The sequence below is a fragment of the Magnolia sinica genome, chromosome 5 (assembly GCF_029962835.1).
Source record: "Magnolia sinica isolate HGM2019 chromosome 5, MsV1, whole genome shotgun sequence".
NCBI classification, from domain to species: Eukaryota; Viridiplantae; Streptophyta; class Magnoliopsida; order Magnoliales; family Magnoliaceae; genus Magnolia; species Magnolia sinica.
This window is the reverse complement of record NC_080577.1, coordinates 112,574,595-112,595,808: the sequence shown is the minus strand read 5'-3', so window position 1 is coordinate 112,595,808 and position 21,214 is coordinate 112,574,595. Positions and strand designations below refer to the sequence as shown.

The 21,214-nt window shown below is 39.6% G+C and overlaps 3 protein-coding genes across 3 annotated transcripts; 1 reads left to right on the top strand and 2 right to left on the bottom strand.

The window, feature by feature from the left end:
- Positions 1-816: 816 nt before the first annotated feature.
- Positions 817-1,661, bottom strand: LOC131246760 (uncharacterized). The gene has a single exon (XM_058247148.1). The coding sequence runs from the start codon at positions 1,568-1,570 to the stop codon at positions 1,361-1,363; it is 210 nt and encodes a 69-aa protein (XP_058103131.1). The 5' UTR covers positions 1,571-1,661; the 3' UTR covers positions 817-1,360.
- A 9,510-nt stretch (positions 1,662-11,171) lies between these two features.
- On the top strand, positions 11,172-11,781 carry LOC131247429 (uncharacterized). Its single transcript, XM_058247725.1, has one exon. It carries the CDS (start codon positions 11,277-11,279, stop codon positions 11,484-11,486), a length of 210 nt encoding a protein of 69 aa, XP_058103708.1. The 5' UTR covers positions 11,172-11,276; the 3' UTR covers positions 11,487-11,781.
- A 7,191-nt stretch (positions 11,782-18,972) lies between these two features.
- LOC131246758 (uncharacterized) lies at positions 18,973-19,499 on the bottom strand. Its single transcript, XM_058247147.1, has one exon. The coding sequence runs from the start codon at positions 19,350-19,352 to the stop codon at positions 19,143-19,145; it is 210 nt and encodes a 69-aa protein (XP_058103130.1). The 5' UTR covers positions 19,353-19,499; the 3' UTR covers positions 18,973-19,142.
- Between the last annotated feature and the right edge of the window lie 1,715 nt (positions 19,500-21,214).

Here is a 21,214-nt window from a genome sequence, read left to right as displayed (position 1 = left end):
AAATCATAATTAAAAATGGATAAACGGTGTGGATATATCCCATGCATCACGATGGCCACTCAGATCTACTGCCCGGATGCAATCCGTGTTTGTAACGGGCAGATGCGACAATAACAGCGTCGCAATTCCAACCGGAACGATAGCTTGCCTCCTGTTGTAGTTTTTATTTTTATTTTTTATACCTACTTTTAAATCGCTGCTGACTCATCATCTTCACATGGGGAACTTACGTGCATCAATCTGGACCATCCAAATTGTGGGGTACATTTTGGATAGAGTAGATCTTGAAAATCACTGGGATCAAGCAATCCCATCCATCCAAATGATGGTTATTAAATTTAATGGTTGAAAGTATAATAATGAGTGGTCCTAATTCCAAGAACAAAATGAGATGTCTATCATCATCTGTTCAAATTACTTCAGGGTTATGCTCCATCCACCAATTAATCATCAATTTGGACGGTCCAGATTATGGCAGGACTATGGTAATGTACACTTCACCTCATTTCTTCAATTCAAGAGAGGAAATATTATATCCTATCCATCCAATCTTCAACAAATGATGAACGGCCAGATCTCGCACGTGCTTTCCACGTAGGCAAATTGTATGGGCATCAGGACATTTCATGTCCCCACAAAACCCAAAAGAATAAAAAATAAATTAAAAATTAAAAATATCAAACCATATCACTTTATATATTATTAGAATGAACAGAATAACAAGAGTAGCAGACAAATCCCTCCTCTCCTTCCCCTCACACTATTTTAACAATGTAGATGAAATACACTGAATGATCAGCAGGTGGGCCACAACGGTATTAAAACAAATTAACGGTTAAGATTAATTTTCAAATTCTACATACATTTCTGGCCCGCCTGATGACCATAGTTACCTGATTTTAGATACAAGGATTGCTCGATTAGCCGTCCATCTTACACACGTGTGACTCGTGTCAACATATGAGGACAGTGCACATGAGCGAGTGCCAAACCCTAGCTAATACAAAACACACACACACACAAATAAAATTCTAGAGGTTTGCTAAGCCCACACGCGCGTTTACAAGCAACCCATCTACACGCCAACACAAGCACACGTGTACAAGATCTAACCCGTCCATTAGGTAGGCCTCACTGTATGGATGATCCATAGTGTTCGAAACAAGTGGACGGCAAAGGATGAAATCGAGTGGCCCGAATTTCAGGACAGAGCATTTACATTGTGGGGGAATCACATGACTGGGCGGCCTAGATCTTGCACATGTGTTCCTACTATGCTTGCGTGTGTAGGTGGTGTGTGCCTTATACAAGCGTGTGGGCTGAGCAAATCTGAAAAAAAAAAAAAAATCCAACCGTCCATCTAACCGGTGTTGATGTGGACACCAATGGCAATGACGAAGATAGAGATGAGGCCGAAGAAGATGAGGGCGTGTACCAAAATCGATATGCCGCTGGTCTGTAAGTTACCAAACTCCACCATTTTACCCTTGGCGGGCAGCTGAAATAGAAGCCCCGGCGATAATAGCACGAAGAGAATCACAGCCACTACCACTGCGCCCCAATCAGCCATCTCTCTCCTTCAACGGTTCAGATCTCTCTCTCTCTCTCTCTCTCTCTCTCTCTCTCTCTCTCTCTGTTATCTGTTTGTGTGTCTGCGAGGCTTCGGATACAGAGAAATAGGAAGGGATGGGAATCGACGCGTCTGGAAAGGGTTTAGTGACATGTGACTGGTTCTGAGGACACGTGCATGGCTTTAGATGCGTGGGATGTTGGGTGGGGACCGGAATCGTATACACCCCATGTTTACGCAGCGCGTAAAATACCGATGGTCAGTGCTCTGTGGGCCCCACCATGATTTATGTGTTTCATCCATTACGTTCATCCATTTTTACATATCATTTTAGGGCCTGATTACAAAAAAGAGAGCGATATAAATCTCAGCGGGACCACACCACAGGAAAACAATAATGATTGGATATCCACCATTAAAGTCCTCCAAAGGCCCAATATACTGTTTATTTGACATCCAATCTGTTGATTAGGTCATGTAGACCCAGATGAAGGGAAAAAACAAAGATCAGATTGATCCAAAACTTTTATGGCCCTCAAAAAGTTTTTAACGGTCGACGTTCATTCAACACTGTTTCCTATAATGTGGTCCATTTGAGATTGGGATATATTTCATTCTTTGTTTCATAAATAAAATGATCTATAAAAATAGATGGACGGCATGGATGAAACACATAAATCATGGTGGGGCCCACAGAGCACCGACCATCAGCCATTGGCTGGTGGTGGCAGGGGAAGTAGCCAATCCGTACCTAAGCTCTTTGGGGCCCAACCATGTTGTATATGTAAAATTCATTCCGTCCATCATGTTCCTCCCTCGATTGCAGAACCTGAAGGAAAAATTCAGTCCGTCCATGCTCAGGAATCCCTGCACGTGGGAACTTTTTTTGATAATCTAACCGGTTTATACTGTGGTCCCCACCGTGGATGGGACACCCAAAAAAAATCTCCAAGAATGGAATATTTCAGACCTTTGATCTTTAAACAAACTTACTCTGACTATGGACGTATCCTTAACCGTTTTGAAGGGTTAGGATCTTCCAATCTTGAAAATTCACGCAAAAAGACCCCTCGGAGGTGCATATCATCAGACAAATAGTCCAGATCACTAAAACACGGCCCCCACATGAATGGAATCAATGCAAATGACGTAACCAAAGGGGATTTGTTTGATACTCTGGCTGCGTATGATGCTTGACACGCAGGCACTTAGAAATGATACGTGTATTATAAATTCACATTAAACAGACTAAATTGTGGGACCCACCATCGCATCGCTGAGTTACCATCCAAAATTATATTTGTTTGAACAATCTTAACCTTTGATTAGTAGATAACCTGTTTGCCAAAAATAATACCTACTTTCATTTTTAACCGTCCAATAAATGTCCAATGGTCAGGTAATCAACTAGGCATAAATTTTGGAATCTGATACCCAATGAGAGTTTAAATTGGATTTATTTTATTCCACGTATGCAATTTATAAGTAATTTCTAAGTACCTGCGTATCATCCATCACACTCTTCCAGAGTATCTAACCTTTTACTCTTAGTCAAAGGAAGACTTTTCCTTAAAATAGGAGAAGAGTAGGAGACAATGATCAGCTAATAAAGGTTTGGTGAGGAATGAGATCTCATTAGCTTCTGCTACAATCCGTCGCACGTACCAAGCGTGCATGGCATCCGAGCCGTGCAAAAGGCGGGCCAAGCATTTCGATGGCCAGTAGAGAAAATCAGGCTGATGAATTTACTCATGCCACATATATAAGTCGAATGAGACCTTGGGGGTTAAACCGTCCATAACTTTGTTCCTGTGGCCCATCTGATTATTGATAAAGGCTCACCTAATTTCACTGGGACTTGTTGACATTTTCATCACCTATCTGGACCGTTCATTAGATTCATTCATCCCTTGATAGGCTGCCTTGTGGAAATCATACTGATTTGATGATTTAAACCATAAAGTAGCTGGCATGAAAAAATGAACAGACAAAATCATTTGCAGAAGATAGGTCCAATCACGGGTGTTTAGAACTACAGATTGACAATCTGACCGTAAATTTTTGAGTAGTGTTGGATGAACAGTGGACTGAACCCACCGACGGTCTTGATCGGTGATGTTGATAGAAACATGTCCAAATGCAAACAGGTGTATAGAAAGGTTTACATACACCTTGCGCAGGTACATATTTAACGTGCATGAAATCCAAGCCGTCCATCAGGCACGTCATCCCTTATTTGGCAATCATTCTAAAAATCAAGCTGATTCAACACTCAGGTGGGCCACCTGAGTTTTGGAATACTGTAGTCCTGATGTGGCACATCAATGCCATATAAATACTATGGTGGGCCCCACTCAAAATTAATAGTGGGTATCCGAACCCAACTTTTTCCTAGGGCGTGGCTTATCTGAGATCTGGATGGTCATGATTTTTGGGTTGCAGGGTGAACATGAGGCAGTAGACCGGATGGACGATGTGGATCTCATGAAAGTACCCTCATGGCTCTTGGTGTGGGAGGTAACTAGCATGAACGCACGCCAGGAGGTCTCTTTTGTTTTATGGTCTATCTGTCTCCCAAGTTCCAGTGTCTATTGACTAACTACATAACTCATAAGGTCTCCCACACAACCAGTTGTAGGAGAAACAGCCATGCAACTACCTGATGTGAGGCCACCATGGTGTGTGTATGTCATCCAATCCATCCAACAAGATTGCCCCACCATTAAATTAGGATGGCCCAAAGTTTATATTGAACCAAAAATGACGTCGGTCACATTCACATGATTAAAAACAGTGGACAACATAAAAGGCCTCAAAATTCACATAGTTTTTGAAGATGATGGCACCCAAATTCACATGGGAGCAGATCAGGTGCGGCCCTTAACATGGAGCCCACCTTGATATATATATTCTATATCTACACCGTTCATCCAATTTTCAAGATTTTTTTAGAGCATGAAACCAAAGATGAAGCAGATCCAATTATCAGGTGGATGACACCGTATGAAACAGTGGTGATTGACCATTAATGGGACACAAAAGTTTTGTATAAAGTTGATGTTTGTTTTGTTTTGTTTTTTTGTTTTTTGTTTTTTCATTCATCCATGTTTATGTGAACTTATCAATAGGTTGGATGGAAAATAAACTTAAATTAAATATTACAGTAAGTCTAGGAAGCTTTTAATGAGAGGGGGTGTAATCACCATTGTTTCCTATGGTATGGTCCACTTGAGAATTGAATCTCCTTCATTTTTGGGTTCATGATCTAAAATAATCTTCTAAAATGGATGGACGGCCTGGATATAGAATATATGCATCAAGGTGAGCCCCACAGTAAGGGCTGCAACATCTTGGGTGAGACCGATCCCACCTAATCAGCTCCCAATTCACGTGGCCTCCCACGAAATGGTTGGAGGATCAGCTTGACTTTTTTTGAGGCATCTCATTTTGATCACGGAGCAATCATGTTGGGGTGGTTGGATGCAGGACATATACAGCAGCAGTGGGCCCCACATCCCAGCTAGATGCATTTACAAATAATTGTGGGGCCCACATACCAGCTAGGTGCATTTAGAAATAGTTGTAAGGTCTCAATCACATGACGCTAGTTGTAGTGAAAAAGGTGTGCAATTAGCTGCATGTGGGGCCCATCTTGGTGTACCAAAGTTCTCCTCGTTACAGTATTGGATCTGTTACCATTTTAACGGAAGCGTAAGGATCGAACTTAGGGCCATTGATGGATACGGAGATATGCGGGTACCCAACGGACCCGACCTAATTTTAACAAGCTCGACTCAATTATCCGACCTGTCAACAAATAGGGTTGGTTTGGGTATCATATTTTGGACCCGTTAAAATTGGATTTAGTCGGGTTCAGACCCGTTGCATATGATGGATCAATTAAAGTTGGATTGGATTAAGTCAGATCAGATCCAAGTTTGGTCCGTTTTAATAGTAAAATTTTACATACTCGCATTTCAAAGTGAGATGTGTGCGTAAGATCTACTCTATCCATCGGGTGGGCCCAACCAATCAATGGACCCGATAGGTACCAGATGGTATCCAAAACCAATCAGATCTTGGTCCCATACTTGAGATCTAGACCTGAGACTGAAAGAAACTAGATACGTCCAGAATTGAAGCCGGATAGCCCAAGTATGGACACTGTTGGACCCGATCTAGACACTACCTGTTGACAACCCTAGTCGAGTAGGTATATATTGCTGGTTTAGTTTCATATTTTTAAAAAAATAATAAAACTAAAAGAGAGTTGTTAGAGAAAAGTGCTTTCAATTTTCTTTGAATTTTGCGCGTAGGAATACTTCTACATTGGAGAGAAATGAGAACTTTTTCTCTTTTATATAGAGGAGTATGTTGAAACTCGTGTTAAGCTCTTGAGTATGCTGTCTTAAACCACACATGCGCTCCCGCTTGCCTAGCCCGCAGTGTCATGCGTGCCTAACAAAGCTTGGTCTTGAGCTTGTTTACATGATACTTTTTATTTTATTTTATTTTATTTTTTCAATTTTTTTCTCCTTTTTACCTAGTCTATTACTACAACATGTTGCACTTCTTTGCATCAGTGTCGTGACTGTTTGCAGAAACTAATGTTTACGTTGGTTGTGCTAGGTATTGGCAGGTGTCCCCTATGAAAGCCCTACGTTTCACTAAAAACAGTAAGTTTCGGAAAAACCTAATCAATGATCACAGAACAAGCAATCTTTCCAAAAATTTATCTTTGTTTTTCTTTGGAAAATTTTTCATTTTTTTCCTGAGTTAAGATATTGTGAGCATCAACCGCTTGGTGTTCGGTGTTCTGAGTCATCCGTTCCTTGTTAATAGGTGTATCCCAAAAGCATTTCATTGCAGGAGATCCAGATCAGTTACTAGAGTTAAGAATCGAGCGCAAATAGTCTTTAGAAAAGCAACATAAATCCACACCCCCTCTGAGTTTCTTGATATCATCTTTATAATATATTCACCCGTTTATTGATCCAAGTGCACGCATTTTAGTTATATGCTGGGAATATTTGTTTTTGTCATTAGTCTATTTTTAATTACATTCAGATTAATAATTTATGTGCATTGAAACAACATATGAAACCATCCAGAGCACGGACAGTGTGAATAGTATGATCACCACTAGATCATGATTTAGATTTGACATGCTCATAAAGTGAGACCCGCTACCTCCATAGTAGTTGGTGGGCCCCACTTTTTACTTAATGAAAATTAAGAGTTGGCACCAATTATTCTGCCATACCTAGGGTTAGGTTGAGTCAGGACCAATGACGAATAGCTCAGCCCATTCTATTTCTGCTACGCTATTGTTATTAGTAATATAGACTATATAATAAAAATAATGAAGAACTTTGATAATATGATAAAGTGTAATGAATAATACACATCGATTTTACACATAGCATACATGTAACTTATCTTTAACTTACAAGGTTAGCCCTAGCTCAGCTGTAAGCTTGGCCAAGCCCTCTTTAGCCTATCAGGGCCTAGCTTAAGCTTAAAGGCATGAGGGTCGTGCTAGGACCAACCTTAGCCTAGCCTATTGCATTTGGAAACACAAGTGAAATGAATTGCGTGACCTGTTTGGATGCACAAGTGAAATGAATTGCAAGCATTTGGGTGTGCAAAGGAAATAACTTGTAAGCACACAATGCATTTGGGTCTTTAGTCATGGTTTAGTGAGTTTCAACACTAAGGTCATGGGTCCGAGTACCCATTGTGGTGTTTGTGGGTGTGAGGGTGTGTGCATTAAAAAAAATGCATTTAGAAGCACAAGGGAATTGAAAGGGCGAGGATGAAGAAATGAGCATTATCATTGATAGTTTCTTCTACTTTGATAAGTTGCCCCCCCAAAAATTGCAATTACATTTAAATTCTTTTGGAGATCAACTTGAAAGCAAAACAACTGCAGTTAATGTGAATAGGAAAGGATATTAAAATTTGGTTGTTTATGCTTTTATTTTACTAACAATTTGCAATCCAATTTGATAGTGCATCCAAATGGGCCCACAAAACCTGAATAACACGTTTGAAAATAAGAAACCTTGCCGGTATTAGTTGTCATTTTCTTTCCAAGCTGTCCATTAGATGGGTCTGCCCATGTAGGTGATTCGGCCTAAAAAATAGGTTGGTCCACTGTCGTGCAGGGATGAACATGACGAGGTCGATCACCGTCTTCCTCAAGGATAACTACTCTGAATCCCCGGAGCTTCTCTGGACTCCTCACAGACACTTCTCGAATCCAGGAGGAAAAAAGCAAGAAAAATAAAAATAAAATTTATAAAATTCATAATTTGATTGATGAATGAATTAAAGCAACCCTTTCAATAGGGATACTGATCAATGGGAGAGAAATCAGAATTAAACTACAACTAAAACTCCCAGAATTCACAACTTAATATAAATGTAGACGGTCGTGATGTCTACTAGGGCGCAAGATTTTCGGCCAAAAATAGTGTCCTATTTGGCATCACCAAGCTGTTCTCCTAATTATTATAAGCACTTCTCACGTGGGCATAACTCCTAAAGCCCAACAGATGAAGAGTTATAATCAAACTAAAACTTACTATTTATAATAAAAACGGAATTAAAATAGGGAAACGACCATCGATCTGATGCTATTTTGCAAATCCGGCTTGCGCCATCCGGCGAAGCAGGTTGGGTGGCTAAAGTAGCTTGTTCTACCCCGATATCATATATTTTACGTCCGATAACTCATTCCGGATTGCGAGATACGCCCAATTTAAGGTCTGACGGTCTGGATCACTTTAGTCGTCGGCTGGGCCTTTTCTGATCCATCTTGGCCATGAAACTGTCCACGACCCGCTCTACATCATCCACTTTTCAGGTGGGCCCCACTACAATTTTAGAAATAGTCCGATGGCATGGTAGCATTTGGGCCAAATTTTTAATTTTTTTTTTTTCATTTTTTTAAAGCTGCCCATTTATTTCTTAAGCTGCCCGTAACCTCGGAAGTGAACAGGCCTGATTTTTGCTCCAAGGATATTCAGGGTGGGACCCGCATGATGGATGGCTTGGATCTTGTAACGTGCGGATGTGGACTAGCTAACATGCACACACATGAGTGCTTAGCAAAGCTGTTTTATTTAAATACTCAATGTTCCATATGCATTAGATTTGCAATGATAGAACCGCATTAGCAAGCCCCCAAAATCACGCAACCTTGTGCTGTCACCTTTTCACACGCCCACATATTCTTCCCCTTTAGATTTTCTTTTTTTATTTTTCTTTTATTTTCTTTTTAAGAATGGGCTTGAAAAGTCGGCCCACCTAGGAAGCCCAACCATGTATGGCCAAGTGGGCTTGAAATCTAAGCTAGGTGGCCGAATGGCCCATTGTCACTGTGCAATCTTAAGGGGTCGTCTTGCACCATGGATTTAAGGGGACTTCAAATCCCCTGGTATGTTTGGCACCAAAAAGTAACGGGGAGTTTCAAATTCAGGGGATTTCAAATCCTCTCAAAGAAGGGTTTGAAATCCAACATAGGAGCTTGGATTACATCTAAAATTATTACAAGAGTTGCATGTGTAACATGTGTGTCACTGGGCTACTAATCTATCAGGCACATGACCCACTGATAATATCCCAAAACAATTAGATTATCAATTGCATCACTATAATTACTTTAATAAGATAATTTGTGCTTCCAAATATTGTCCATGTAAATCAATGGTTAAAAATAGTTGGCTAGTCAGTTGGACGTGATCATGTGCTTGTGGCCCATCAGAGACTAGGAATTTCATCATTTTCAGGCAAAGTATGTGTATATTTCAGCAGGCTTATTACAACCATTGTGTCAAACATACATACACTAATTAGAGATATTGAAGTTAATTTAGTAATTAATTTTAAACCCCTATAAATATATTGGGATTAAATTCAAGGTGCCAAACACATTGGGAGGATTCCAAATCCAGGGGTTCCAAATCCACGCTCCCGAACAAGCCATAAAGTACGCAATCATTGTACAAAACTAGAGTTGTACATGAACTGAGTTAGCTCGGTGAGCTTGCTTGACTCGATTCGAAAAAGTTCGATTCACTCGGTTCGAAACTAAGTTCAAGCGGGGTTGAGATGTTTTTTTTTTTTAGCTTGAAAAAATTTCGAGGATCGAACCTCAACTCGAATTGAATCAGCTCGGTGACTCAGTTATTTTGATATTGATACTGCTCACCTAGTGTTTGATGAAATGACTTTATGAAGTGTTGTTTTAGGTGTATACATTCTTGGTTGGATTGGCTAGTGGCAAGGAAAAGAATGGATATGAAACAAATCACTAAAAAAAAACTTTGCATTATAAAATTGTCCTTAAATTATGATTTTGATGATGTCCACTGAATGTTTGATGAAATACCTACATACTATTGTTACTGTTTTGCATTATGTGAAAAATTGAATATGCGCTCTATGTTTGACAAAATATCGCATGGGCTCGAACTTGGCTCAAAATGGTCCAAGTTGCTGACTGAACTAAGCTGAGTTGGCTAGTCAGGCACGAGAATCGGGCCAAGTAGAGCCTAGTTGGAGTTGGGATTAGCTAGCTAGTGGCCGAGCCGAGATAAGTTGTGTCAAGGTTGACTAAGTTCAACTCATGTACAACTCTATACAAAACAAAAGGACCACCTAAAGAGACCATTGTGAACGGTTCCATGTACAATTTAAAGAGATCCGTTGGATATGATTTTTTGTTTCGATGATTTAAACCATTTCTACAATGAGACATCATGGATGGAAGATATCACGTGATAAAATTCTTAGATTAAACTATTTTAAATCTTAATTATTTAATTATTTTCTTTGGCTTAAGCCCTGCTTTTTAGACCAAGAATAACCCAGGCCTGGCCTGCAATGAATTTAAGACCCAGTAACTGAGGGTCAAGTCAAGCTCCTGAGCCAAAGGTGAATCAGCCAAACTTGGCTAAGACGGGTTTGACTCGTGGTGTTAAACTGATTGAGTCTGAACGAATCTGAGCCAGCTTGGGCAGCCTACATGGTTAGGCTGAAATGTCCATAGATACTGATTGTCTATGGGCAGCGTACAAATGACTCCATGAAAACGAACGGTGGAAAAGCATATGCTGTCTGTCATACACCACAAAAGATTAGATTTCTCTTTTCCTTTTAGACCATCGACTTCTTCCCCTTCACGTTTGGCATCCTCAACTAAAACCACATGGGGAGGATATGCATAATATACTCTGGTTTTCAGTTTCTACAGGTTGGACCCACACATCAGGTGATCACGAACGTTGGTCTCTTAGCTACCACAATGGATGGACCATCGTCAGAAAATACCCCAGATTGGACGGTCCTTACCACAAATATTAGGCATTTTCAGTTCTATGATATCTCTCATCTTAACCATCTATTCTCAAGCAACAAATTGAAAGGCTATGATTGTCCTATTGAAAAGATCTCCAACGCACGTTTCATCCATGGTGAGACGGAAAAGACAAATGGCAAAGATCACGCAACTGCTAGGCCGACATGCACAAACTAAGAATCTGGCCATGCCTTTAATATGGTCGGTTGAGGATCTTATAATTCCAATCTACTACCACTCGTTGCACCCTACTAATTACTGAAATCCATTGTTTCCACATTCATCTCATTGAGAGAGAGAGAGAGAGAGAGAGAGAGAGATCTGAACCGTTGAAGGAGAGAGATGGCTGATTGGGGCCCAGTTGTGATCGCCGTACTCCTGTTCATCCTCCTATCACCTGGACTGTTGATTCAGGTGCCCGGGCGAACGAGAGTCGTTGAATTCGGGAACATGTGCACCAGTGGGATTTCCATCCTAGTTCATACCATATTCTTCTTTGGTACACTCACCATCTTGGTCATTGCCATTGGGGTCCACATACATACAGGTTGATCAGATCTTGACTACACAAGAGGGACCTTCTTTGCTTTCAAATTTTAATTTGTTTTGTTTTGTTTTGTTTTTTTTTTTTTTTTTGGAATTACATACTGTTTTGTTTCCAAAATTTAGAGATTGTTAAGTGAAATGTCATCTGAGGTTTGTAAGTTTATTTTCTCTTGTTTGGGGTTCAAGTTTCAGATATCACAATGGGACCGTTGATCAATGGTCCACCTTCATTTCAACGGCTTTTCAATCTTTGATATTCTTGCAAACCTTAATTTCAAAAATGGTCCACTTTAATTTGTCATTCTGCAGAGATTGTATGCAATTAAGGTGAAAATTTAGATTGAGGAATTACGTGATAGAAGCCGTCTGCCTCTTGTACGGATATATATATATATATATATATTCAATTCTTATCGTGTGTGAGGCCACTCAGCAATTGTTCCGTGATCCAGAGCACTGAAGGTTCAGATTTTACTTGATGGTTTTAGAACCCAGCATTCTCACTAATAAGTAAAACTGGGGTTGGGTCGACCCAAGACTAAGTGGGTTGAGGTTGGGTTGGGTTTGAGTTGAAGTCTTACGCAACCTGAAGTAATCCTAACCTGACCTCATACACAGAACATGGGCATGGCTTTGGTGGATCCCTGAGTGTGAAGCTTACTTTGAAGTATGTGCCTTACATCCATGCCGTCCATCTGTTTTGAAAGCTTATTTCAATGGATAACTTAAATATGAAGCAAATCTAAATTTCAGGGGGACTACACCACAGGAAAAAGTGGTGATTGAATATCTATTACTAAAAACTTCTCAGAGGCCATTGAAATGTTTATTTGCCATCCAACCTGTTAATAAGGCAACATGCAAATATCAGCCCGCAAGAAGTTTTTAATGGTCAATCACCATTGTTTCGGGTGGTGTGGCCCATCTAAGATTTGAATCTGCATCATTTTTGGGATAGTTCCTTAGAATGAGTTTTCAAAATGGATAGATAGCCTGGACTTAATGCACATGCATTATGGGGGCCCTATAATTAAGAATCCATCCACTCCAGCGGCACTCACAATACATATATGATATATTGACTAACATACATCATAAAAATCTAAATCATAGAGCTAATGGGAAATAGAGTTCCATTGTTGGAATGTTTATACCATCGACTCTACACTATATGGGGTTCATGATTGGAGTTGTCCATGTATAGAAAATAGGGTTCATGATCATAGATGACACACAGCTCACATGTTAAGCGGCTTAATGATCAAAACCATCCCTGCCATGAAGCCATGATGACAAAATTATTCTAAAAGGATGATTTTGACAATTACTACACTATCATTGGATGAATTTTAAATAATGAAAAGAAAATTCTTAATAGCTTACAGTCAACTCTAATAATCAAAGGTTAGGATCATCCATGTATCATGATTATAGGATAACAGTTTATTTATAGTATTAACACTTGTAGATAATGGGGTTTAGTTGGCTCAATGATATAAATGGTCCATCTCATTTGTCAAACAACCATTTACTCTAAAAGCTTAAGCTGTTAGAACATGGTATATCAATGTATATTAAGGGACTTTATCATTCCAACACCCTCTCGCACATTTGGGATGGGAACTCCGCACAGGAACATAATAAAAAGTATGGAGAGACATTCACACTATAAATTAGCGAGGCATATTTATTGTTCTCAAGATTTGAACAGGATCTTCCACGCTTTGATACCATGTCAAACAACCATATACTTTAAAAGCTTAAGTTATTAGAGTATAGTGTATCAATGTATATCAAGGAACTTTATCATTCTAACATCATTATTATCATAATAGGTTAGGGATTTCAATAGTCTTCTAGGCTAGAAGTTTTTTGTCATTCACTTTTAAAGGCTATTTTAGAAGTTACTTTAATGATGTTTTTATTTTTTTTTACACACACCACATAGGTACTCAATCTCTGGTTTTCGTGTTGAAACAAAGTAAGTCTATTACGGAATTGAACTTAAAGTTGCTTATTAATAATAAATGTTTGATTTGATTTTATGTATTAGTTTATTAGTTGCAATTTTAATTCAATTCAAATTGTGTTAAGTTGAATATTCAATACCTTGAGTTGGCTTTGATTTTATCCCAAGATCGAGTCTAGCCTCGGGTTGAATATTCCTGAGGTTGGGTTGGCTTGGGTTGACCCTCTGCCACTTCCAACCTGTGTGAGTTTTACTCCTCCTCCCCATTAGGCTGACAATAGATTAGTTGTTATTTCTCCTTGCTTTGACAATAGACTACTAGTTATTTCTCCCTGCTTTTAATATTTTGAATGAAGCAGATTTTCAGATCAAAATGAGCCAAGCAAGTTTTACAAGTTGGATTGAACTGACAATAACAGGCACCGAAGAAGTCTGGCCTGGCATCAAGACATTGATTTCAGTGAGCCACATGCAATGTGGCAAATACCACGATTTTGAAAATCTCATGGTAATGTTGTGGAAAATACACTAAATGATATTATCACAAGATTATCATGAGCTTTGAAAATCTTGCTTGTGCTTTTATGACAAAAATCAATAAAATCTTTTCAGGTATTTGTTATATAAATTTTAAATTTATTGTTAATTTAGAACAAATATTTTAAAATATTTTTATTTTCAGCAAAGTGAAAAAAATCCAAAAATTGAAAATCTCCCAATAAATTTCTGCGCAGAGAAATTGCCAAGAATGAGATTTGTTATTATCCACACCTGTACAAGTAATTTCATTATGCGAAAATGCCAAACATGGAACACTAACATGACATCCAAGCCATCTATAAGATGGGTCAGACTGGTTTTGATAATCAACGGTCAGGCCACAGTCTACAAGATTAGTGGACGGATGAAAAGCTTTGGGCAAGCATTTCTAAGCCTGTCCAACTATTTCTATCATTGTAGAGCACCTGATGAAAGGTACGGCCTGATTTTCTCGAGAGGGTATATACATCCTGAGACTCACATAATGAGCGGCTTGGATCTCAAGTCCCTATGCCAAACTCACACATATAGTACCATGCAAGGTAATGCTTTTATGAATGTGTGGGCTTAGCAAACCTCATATCTATTGATGAGATCTTTTAGGTGTAATCTATCCGTGGCGAGGCACATGCGATCAATGGTCTAGAATACTGAGCAGTTGGGTGTGGGGAAAAATGGCGAAATCAGATAAAGATGAATCTAAGATTACAATCCAAAAGCACCAAGCAAACACAAAGAGAACGCAACAATTTAACATGAAAAACTCTTTCGGAAAAAAAATCACGGGACAAAGCGACAGAAATTCACTATGAAAACAAAAATTATAAAGAGAGAGATAACTTACCCAAATTGAGCAATCCTCAAAATCTCACCTTTACTACACCCTTTGAAACCTTAAAACTATTTAAAAACTCTTTGGAATAGTTTAGTAAGCCTTAGAATACCTCATAATCCCGTTTACACCAATATATATAATTTTAGAAAGAATCCTAAACAAAATTGGAAGAAAATTTTGCAAAATCTGCAAAATTTTTGCACAAAACCTTCGATGACATTGAGCACCCTTTCGATTTCATCGAAGAATGACCAAAATTTGTCCAGCAATCAGAGGTGAAAATCCAAGACATACTCGATGACATCGAAGCCTGCTTGATGTCATCGAGCCCAAATATCATATTTAAGACGTGTACATATCAGAGAACGTATCCATTCGTCATAAACTTCCTACATTTCATTGGGAAATTAGATCAAGTTAATCTCACCGTTTATGCATATCAAAACGGATAACTTAGAAATGACTTGCGGTCTAGATTTAAAACAAAAGTGGGGCACACATTACCAGCGGACTGGCCCGATACTTAGAAGGGCAATAGCCAGTGGAGAATGGATGATTGAAAGCCTTCACATGTCTGCAACTCGGAATGTCTATGGCCATGCATTTCTGAATATAGCTTGAGCAATATGTGCAGTTCTCTCATAATGATGTCACTCCACAGAATGCCTTTTTCCACTTGTAAATTTTTCAGTAATTTAAGTTTTTTTACTGTTATCTATTGCGTCTTACTCCACCAGTCTCTAGCCACGGACGGGCGATTCTGTGGGCGGGCCCACCGTGATGTATATGTTTAGACACATTGCCATCCCTTCTCTCATATCATTTAAAGATATGTGCAAAAAATAATAAAAAATTTGAGGCATATAGAGCGCTTAAGTGGACAACATTAAAGATAACTCTTGCATTTAATGTTTCGTGCATTTAATGCAACTCGAGCTTATTATTTGGTGTGGTCCACTTGAGCATTGGATTTACATCATTTTTACCCATCCATGGCTAGAGATGGGGTAGGACACAATCAACATCATGTTTGTATTTGGATGGCCAGTAAATTATTTAACTCTCAGAAATGGAGAGCTATTCTTTGAAATTATAATAGTTAGGCGGTATATGTTAGAATCCGGTTCTTGTGCTTGTGGCAGGCAGAGAATCCGATTCCCGGATCATGTACTTGCCATGAGTGGACGCGGATTTCCTACTGCCACTGCCATATTTGTGAGAAATCTTCTCCGTCCATCTGTTTTTTGAGTTCATTCTAGAATATGAGATAAAAAATGAACCGTATCCAATGCAAGTGGGCTGAAAAAGTGATAATTGAAGGTGTACAATTGAAATATTCATGGGGCCAAAAAGGTTTTGAATCTTGGTATTATTTTTGTTTAGTACGAACGATGTTATTAACGGTATGGATGGCATTTAAATATAACCGTCGAACCTAGGCAAGTTTCAACAGTAGAAATTTCTCTAACCTCCTTTTCCTTCAGTATGGCCCACTTGAGTCTTGTATTCTTTTCAAATTTGGTTTCTTCTCCTAAAATGAGCTCACAAAACGGATGGACGGAGTGGAGTTCTGAAAAACATCACGGTGATCCCCACCTAAGTTTCAAGCGCAGGAACTTCATGTGAGAGCGCAGGAAATCCTCGTCCGTCAGTGATTATGGGACTAATCACCATGCACGATTTTACAGCCCATGGCATGTAGATGATCCCGATTTAAATTTAGAGCCAGTAAACTGTGGGAGCGGATTGGATACTTAAGGCTATAGTAGCTAAATGGCTAGATGTGGCAAAATGCCCTGGGTTATATGCCAAAGGTGTGTTCCCTTGGTAAAAATGCTACTCCGTCCAACGGATCTTTCTCCGTTTCTGCCGTGCACTCACTCAGCCACGAAATTGGATTGTCATACTGAGAAAATTCAGTTGGGTGCACTGTGAGTTTATGTTATTTATCCACACCTTTTATCTGTTTTCCATCTAATTTTAAGCGTTGAGCTCAAAATTGAAGCTTATAAAAATCTTAAGTAAACCATACCACCGAAAACAGTGGAAAGTTGAAACCTTTCCAGGCCCCACAGTGATGTTTATTTTTCATCCAAACTGTTCGAAGGATCAAAAACATGGATGAAGGTGAAAAAAACATATATAATCGTGATCCAAAACTTCTGTGGCTCCCAAGAATTTTTCAACGGTATAAATTCAATTCACACTGTTTCCTTTGGTGTGGTCGATTTGAGCCTTTTAATATGCATAGGTTTTGAGCCAAGGCCCTAAAATTATCTTATAAAATAGATGGACAGACGGGATAAAATAAATAAACACAGTGGACCCCAAAGTGTTTACTCAGTACGCAAGCCGCTTCCCTTGGCCACATACTGGTATACTCCACATGCGTTTTTTATGGACGCGGATATCCTGGCAAAGGCTTTGGCAGGAAGTTCCTGCGCTTTGAACCCAGGTGGGCCCACTGTGATGTTTGTGAGAAATCCTCCGCTTCCATCCGTTTTTGAGTTCATTTCAAGACATGATGTCAAAAATGAACCGTATTCAAAGCTTAAGTGGGCCATACTAAAGGAAAATGTGGTTAGGGAAATTTCTATCGTTAAAATCTACCTGGGTTTGACAGTGATGTTTACAAGCCATCATACCGTTAATAACTTCATTTCTACTGGGATGAACTGAAATCACAAATATTAGCATGACTCCAAGCTACCGTGGCCCACGACTATTTCAAATGTGGACGTTCAATTATGACGTTTTTAGCCCACTTGAGCTTCGGAAACAGTTCATTTTTGGCTTCATGTCTTGAACTGAACTCAAAAAACAGATGGATAGGTAGGATTTCTCACAAGCATCACAAACATCACAATGGGCCCTAGCTGGGTTCCCAGTGCAGGAACTTTCCGGCGGAAGTCTTTGGCAGGAAATCCGACTTTGGTAGGAAATCCGTGCTCTTTTTTTTATTAAGATAAACAATTACCTGTGAGCGGCCGAGTGCGTTCACGGCCTAAACGGATCTCCGTTGGAAGAGCATTTATTGGAAGGAAACAGCCGATTGGTGTCCACCAATGCCATTTTGCCACGTCACTTCGGTAGCCTTTTGGCTACTGAAGCATTCAGCATCCAATCCGCTCCTGTAAACCCTAAATTAAGTAAATAAATAATAATAATTTACTTTCATATTTGTTGCATAATTCCCAATGTGATGTTGACAGTCAGCTTTTTTTAATGGAGTCCCTCACTCTAAACCCAAGGCAAAGGGTATAAATGTGTGGGACCCACCGTGATGTATGTGACTTATCCCTGCCGTCCATCCCCTTCACCATCTCATTTCAGGGCAAAAGCTACAAAATGAGGCTGAACAAAAGCTCAAGTGGACCACACTATAGGAAACAGTGGGAATTGAAAACTTTAAGGACCCCAGCACCTTTGGATGAAGGTGATATTTGTGTTTTCCGTTTATCCTTGTCTGTGTGACCTTATTAACAGTTTAAACCACGAACAAACATCAAGGTGGGCCCTAAGAAAGAAACAACTTTCAACAGTGGAGTATCTTTAGGACCACTGTTTCCTATGGTGTGGTCCATCTGAGCTTCAGATCTATCTCATTTTTCCTGGTTCATGCCTTAAAAAGGATGGACAATGTGGATAAGTCACATACATCACTGTGGGGCCTACAAATTTAAATCAGCATTTTAGGACCGAATTTTATAACATGGGTTAAAAATAATTTGGACCGCTCAATTTGAATTAACTATGCCACATGAATTCAAGTCCAAGTAACATCTAAGAACCTGCGTATGGGTAGCAATGGGCTTGGCATTCTCAATGAGCCCAACCCAATTTGGACCGAGCTTCGACCGCTTGATCAACCGATAGATTAAGAACATTCAAGTTACGTGGCCCACTTGGTCAACGGATAGATTAAGAACATTCAAGTGTGTGTGTGTGTATATATATATATATATCAACTTTTGAGCCAGGCTGGGTTAAACCGGGTCTGGCCTAGGCCCAACCAAAACTTCCGGGCACAGCATACCATGGGCCGGGCCCACCAAGATGAAGCCCATTGCCCGGGTACAACGGAGTCTATTTTCCAGTAATCCGGCAGACCACCGTACTACTCAGAAAATGAAAAGCAAATAAAAAGAAAAAGAAAAAGATTTAATAGTCCATGGCTTGATTTCAAGTTTCCATAAAGCAACAACAATAACAACAACCATAGCAGGAAAATCCCTCCCTCACATCATATTTCCCACAACAGGAACAAAAGAAAAACTGAAACCCTAACCCTAATTTCATTAGTGAGGGGTTTACCGGATCAGCCGGTATAGATGTGGACGCGGAGTGCCAAGATGAGTATGGTGAAAATGGCGAAAAATATTAGCGTGTGGACTACAACGGCCTTCCCGTTCGTCTTCAAGCTCCCAAACTCCACGTGCCGGTTGTTGCCCGGTAGCTGAAAGAGGAGTCCCGGTGAGAGGAGCACGAACAGCACCACACCGATTAATACGGGAGCCCAGTCCGCCATCGCTTCAAAAGATCGGCGATCGTTGCACAGAGAGAAAACTAGTAAGCGGGATTTTGGAAGGATAGCGAGTGAGACGAGCGAGCAATGGATGACAGCGACAGTAGGAAGGAGACTACGCGAGAAAAGAAGTCGTAGGAGAAGGGGAGGAGGAATATAAAATGGAGGCTCGACTATAGAGGCTCGCGCCTCGGAGTTGGTTTGGTGTCTGTCGCGACATCTGATTCGTTGTGTGTCGCCTTCCCCTGGGGTCTATATTCTGAGCCGTCCGATGATCAGAACCGTCCATATAATAGGTTAGCATATGTGTGTGACGATCATAATCAATGGTTGAATTTACAGCAATGAAAAGAAAATTTTTCAATGGCCCGAATTCAACTTAAAAAATCAAGGGTTAGGATGATTACTGAAGAGTGAAGCTTTCATTTAGTATTATCTAGAATATGGACGGCTCAGGTCACTGGACCATCTTACCATGTGGACCCAGTGAAGGCGACACATGCAAATGGAAACCTGTGCAAGCTATATAGCTGGTGCAGATACGTGTCGTGCGAAGACACGAGCGCCGACGGTCCTCGAGCTCCGAGTTGTACGAACGGTTCGAAGGAGATCAAAGTTACATGGCCCCACAATGATGTATTTATTATATCCACACCGTTCATCCATTTTTCGAGATCATTTTACAGCATTAGACAAAAAATGAATCATATCCAAAGCTCAAATGGACCACACCAAAAATAGCAGCGAGGATAACGATTTTCACCGTTAAAAATTTCTTATGGCCCACCATAATGTTAATTTTCCATCCAACCTGTTAATAAGGTCACAAATACATGGATGAATAGGAAAAAAAATAAAATAAAATCATATTCATCGGAAACTTCTGTGACCCCGGAAGGGTTTCGATGGTAGTGGTTCAATCCCCCACTGCTTTTTGCAGCGTGGTCCACTTGATCTTTAGATCTGTCTTATTTTTCCGCTCAAGCCTACCTCATCAAATGGATGGTGGTTTGGATATAACACATATTGCTGACGTCAATACAGCAGCTCTATAAGCTGGTGTGTGGTACACCAGCTTCCATCACAAAGCAAGGTTTTTGCATCCCTTCTCTGCGCATTTAAATTTTTTACTCTGACGATTCTTTTTACTTTTACCCATTACGAAAATACCCATGTAACTGTACATGGCAATAGTTTGTCTCTGAATATGAAATAGTTTTTCTAAATAGTGATTGTGCATATCTTACTAAAGCATGAACAGGATCACGTCTTGGTTGACATGATCTATTCATTTTAATTAGATATACACAAACCACGTAAGAGTGTTTTTCAATTTTCGATGGCATTAATATTCTTCATTAATTCTAAATTATTTCTTTTAGTGTGATCTATTTGTAATGAGTTCTACCTTCAAACTTAAAATAAGAAATAAAATTAAAACACTTCATGTACACAGGTTGGATTTATTTCATGATAAGCCAGTGGGCCTCACATAAGATTTCAAATGAGTTCTTATGATGAGGCTCTACTTTAGAAAGGTCATTTGACAGTTCTTTTCTTTTCTTCTTCGTTTTCTTCACAAGAGGAGGCTACACTAGATCTGAACCTCCACGACGGTTAGTAGTTATATGGAGATCCATCAGACTCTTCAAGGGATCACAACAATTTCTAGCGAATGTCTGACATATCTCTGTAAACTCTTTGGGAGAAATAAGATGTTTTTTAAAGATTTCTAGCCAAACACTCTGATGTAGAAGGTTTTTTTTTTTTTTTTTTTTCCTTCTTGGATATGAATAGTGGGAGTATGTGAAAATGATGATTTATGAATGCTTATATCACTAATGTACATCATGTGCACCGTGGAT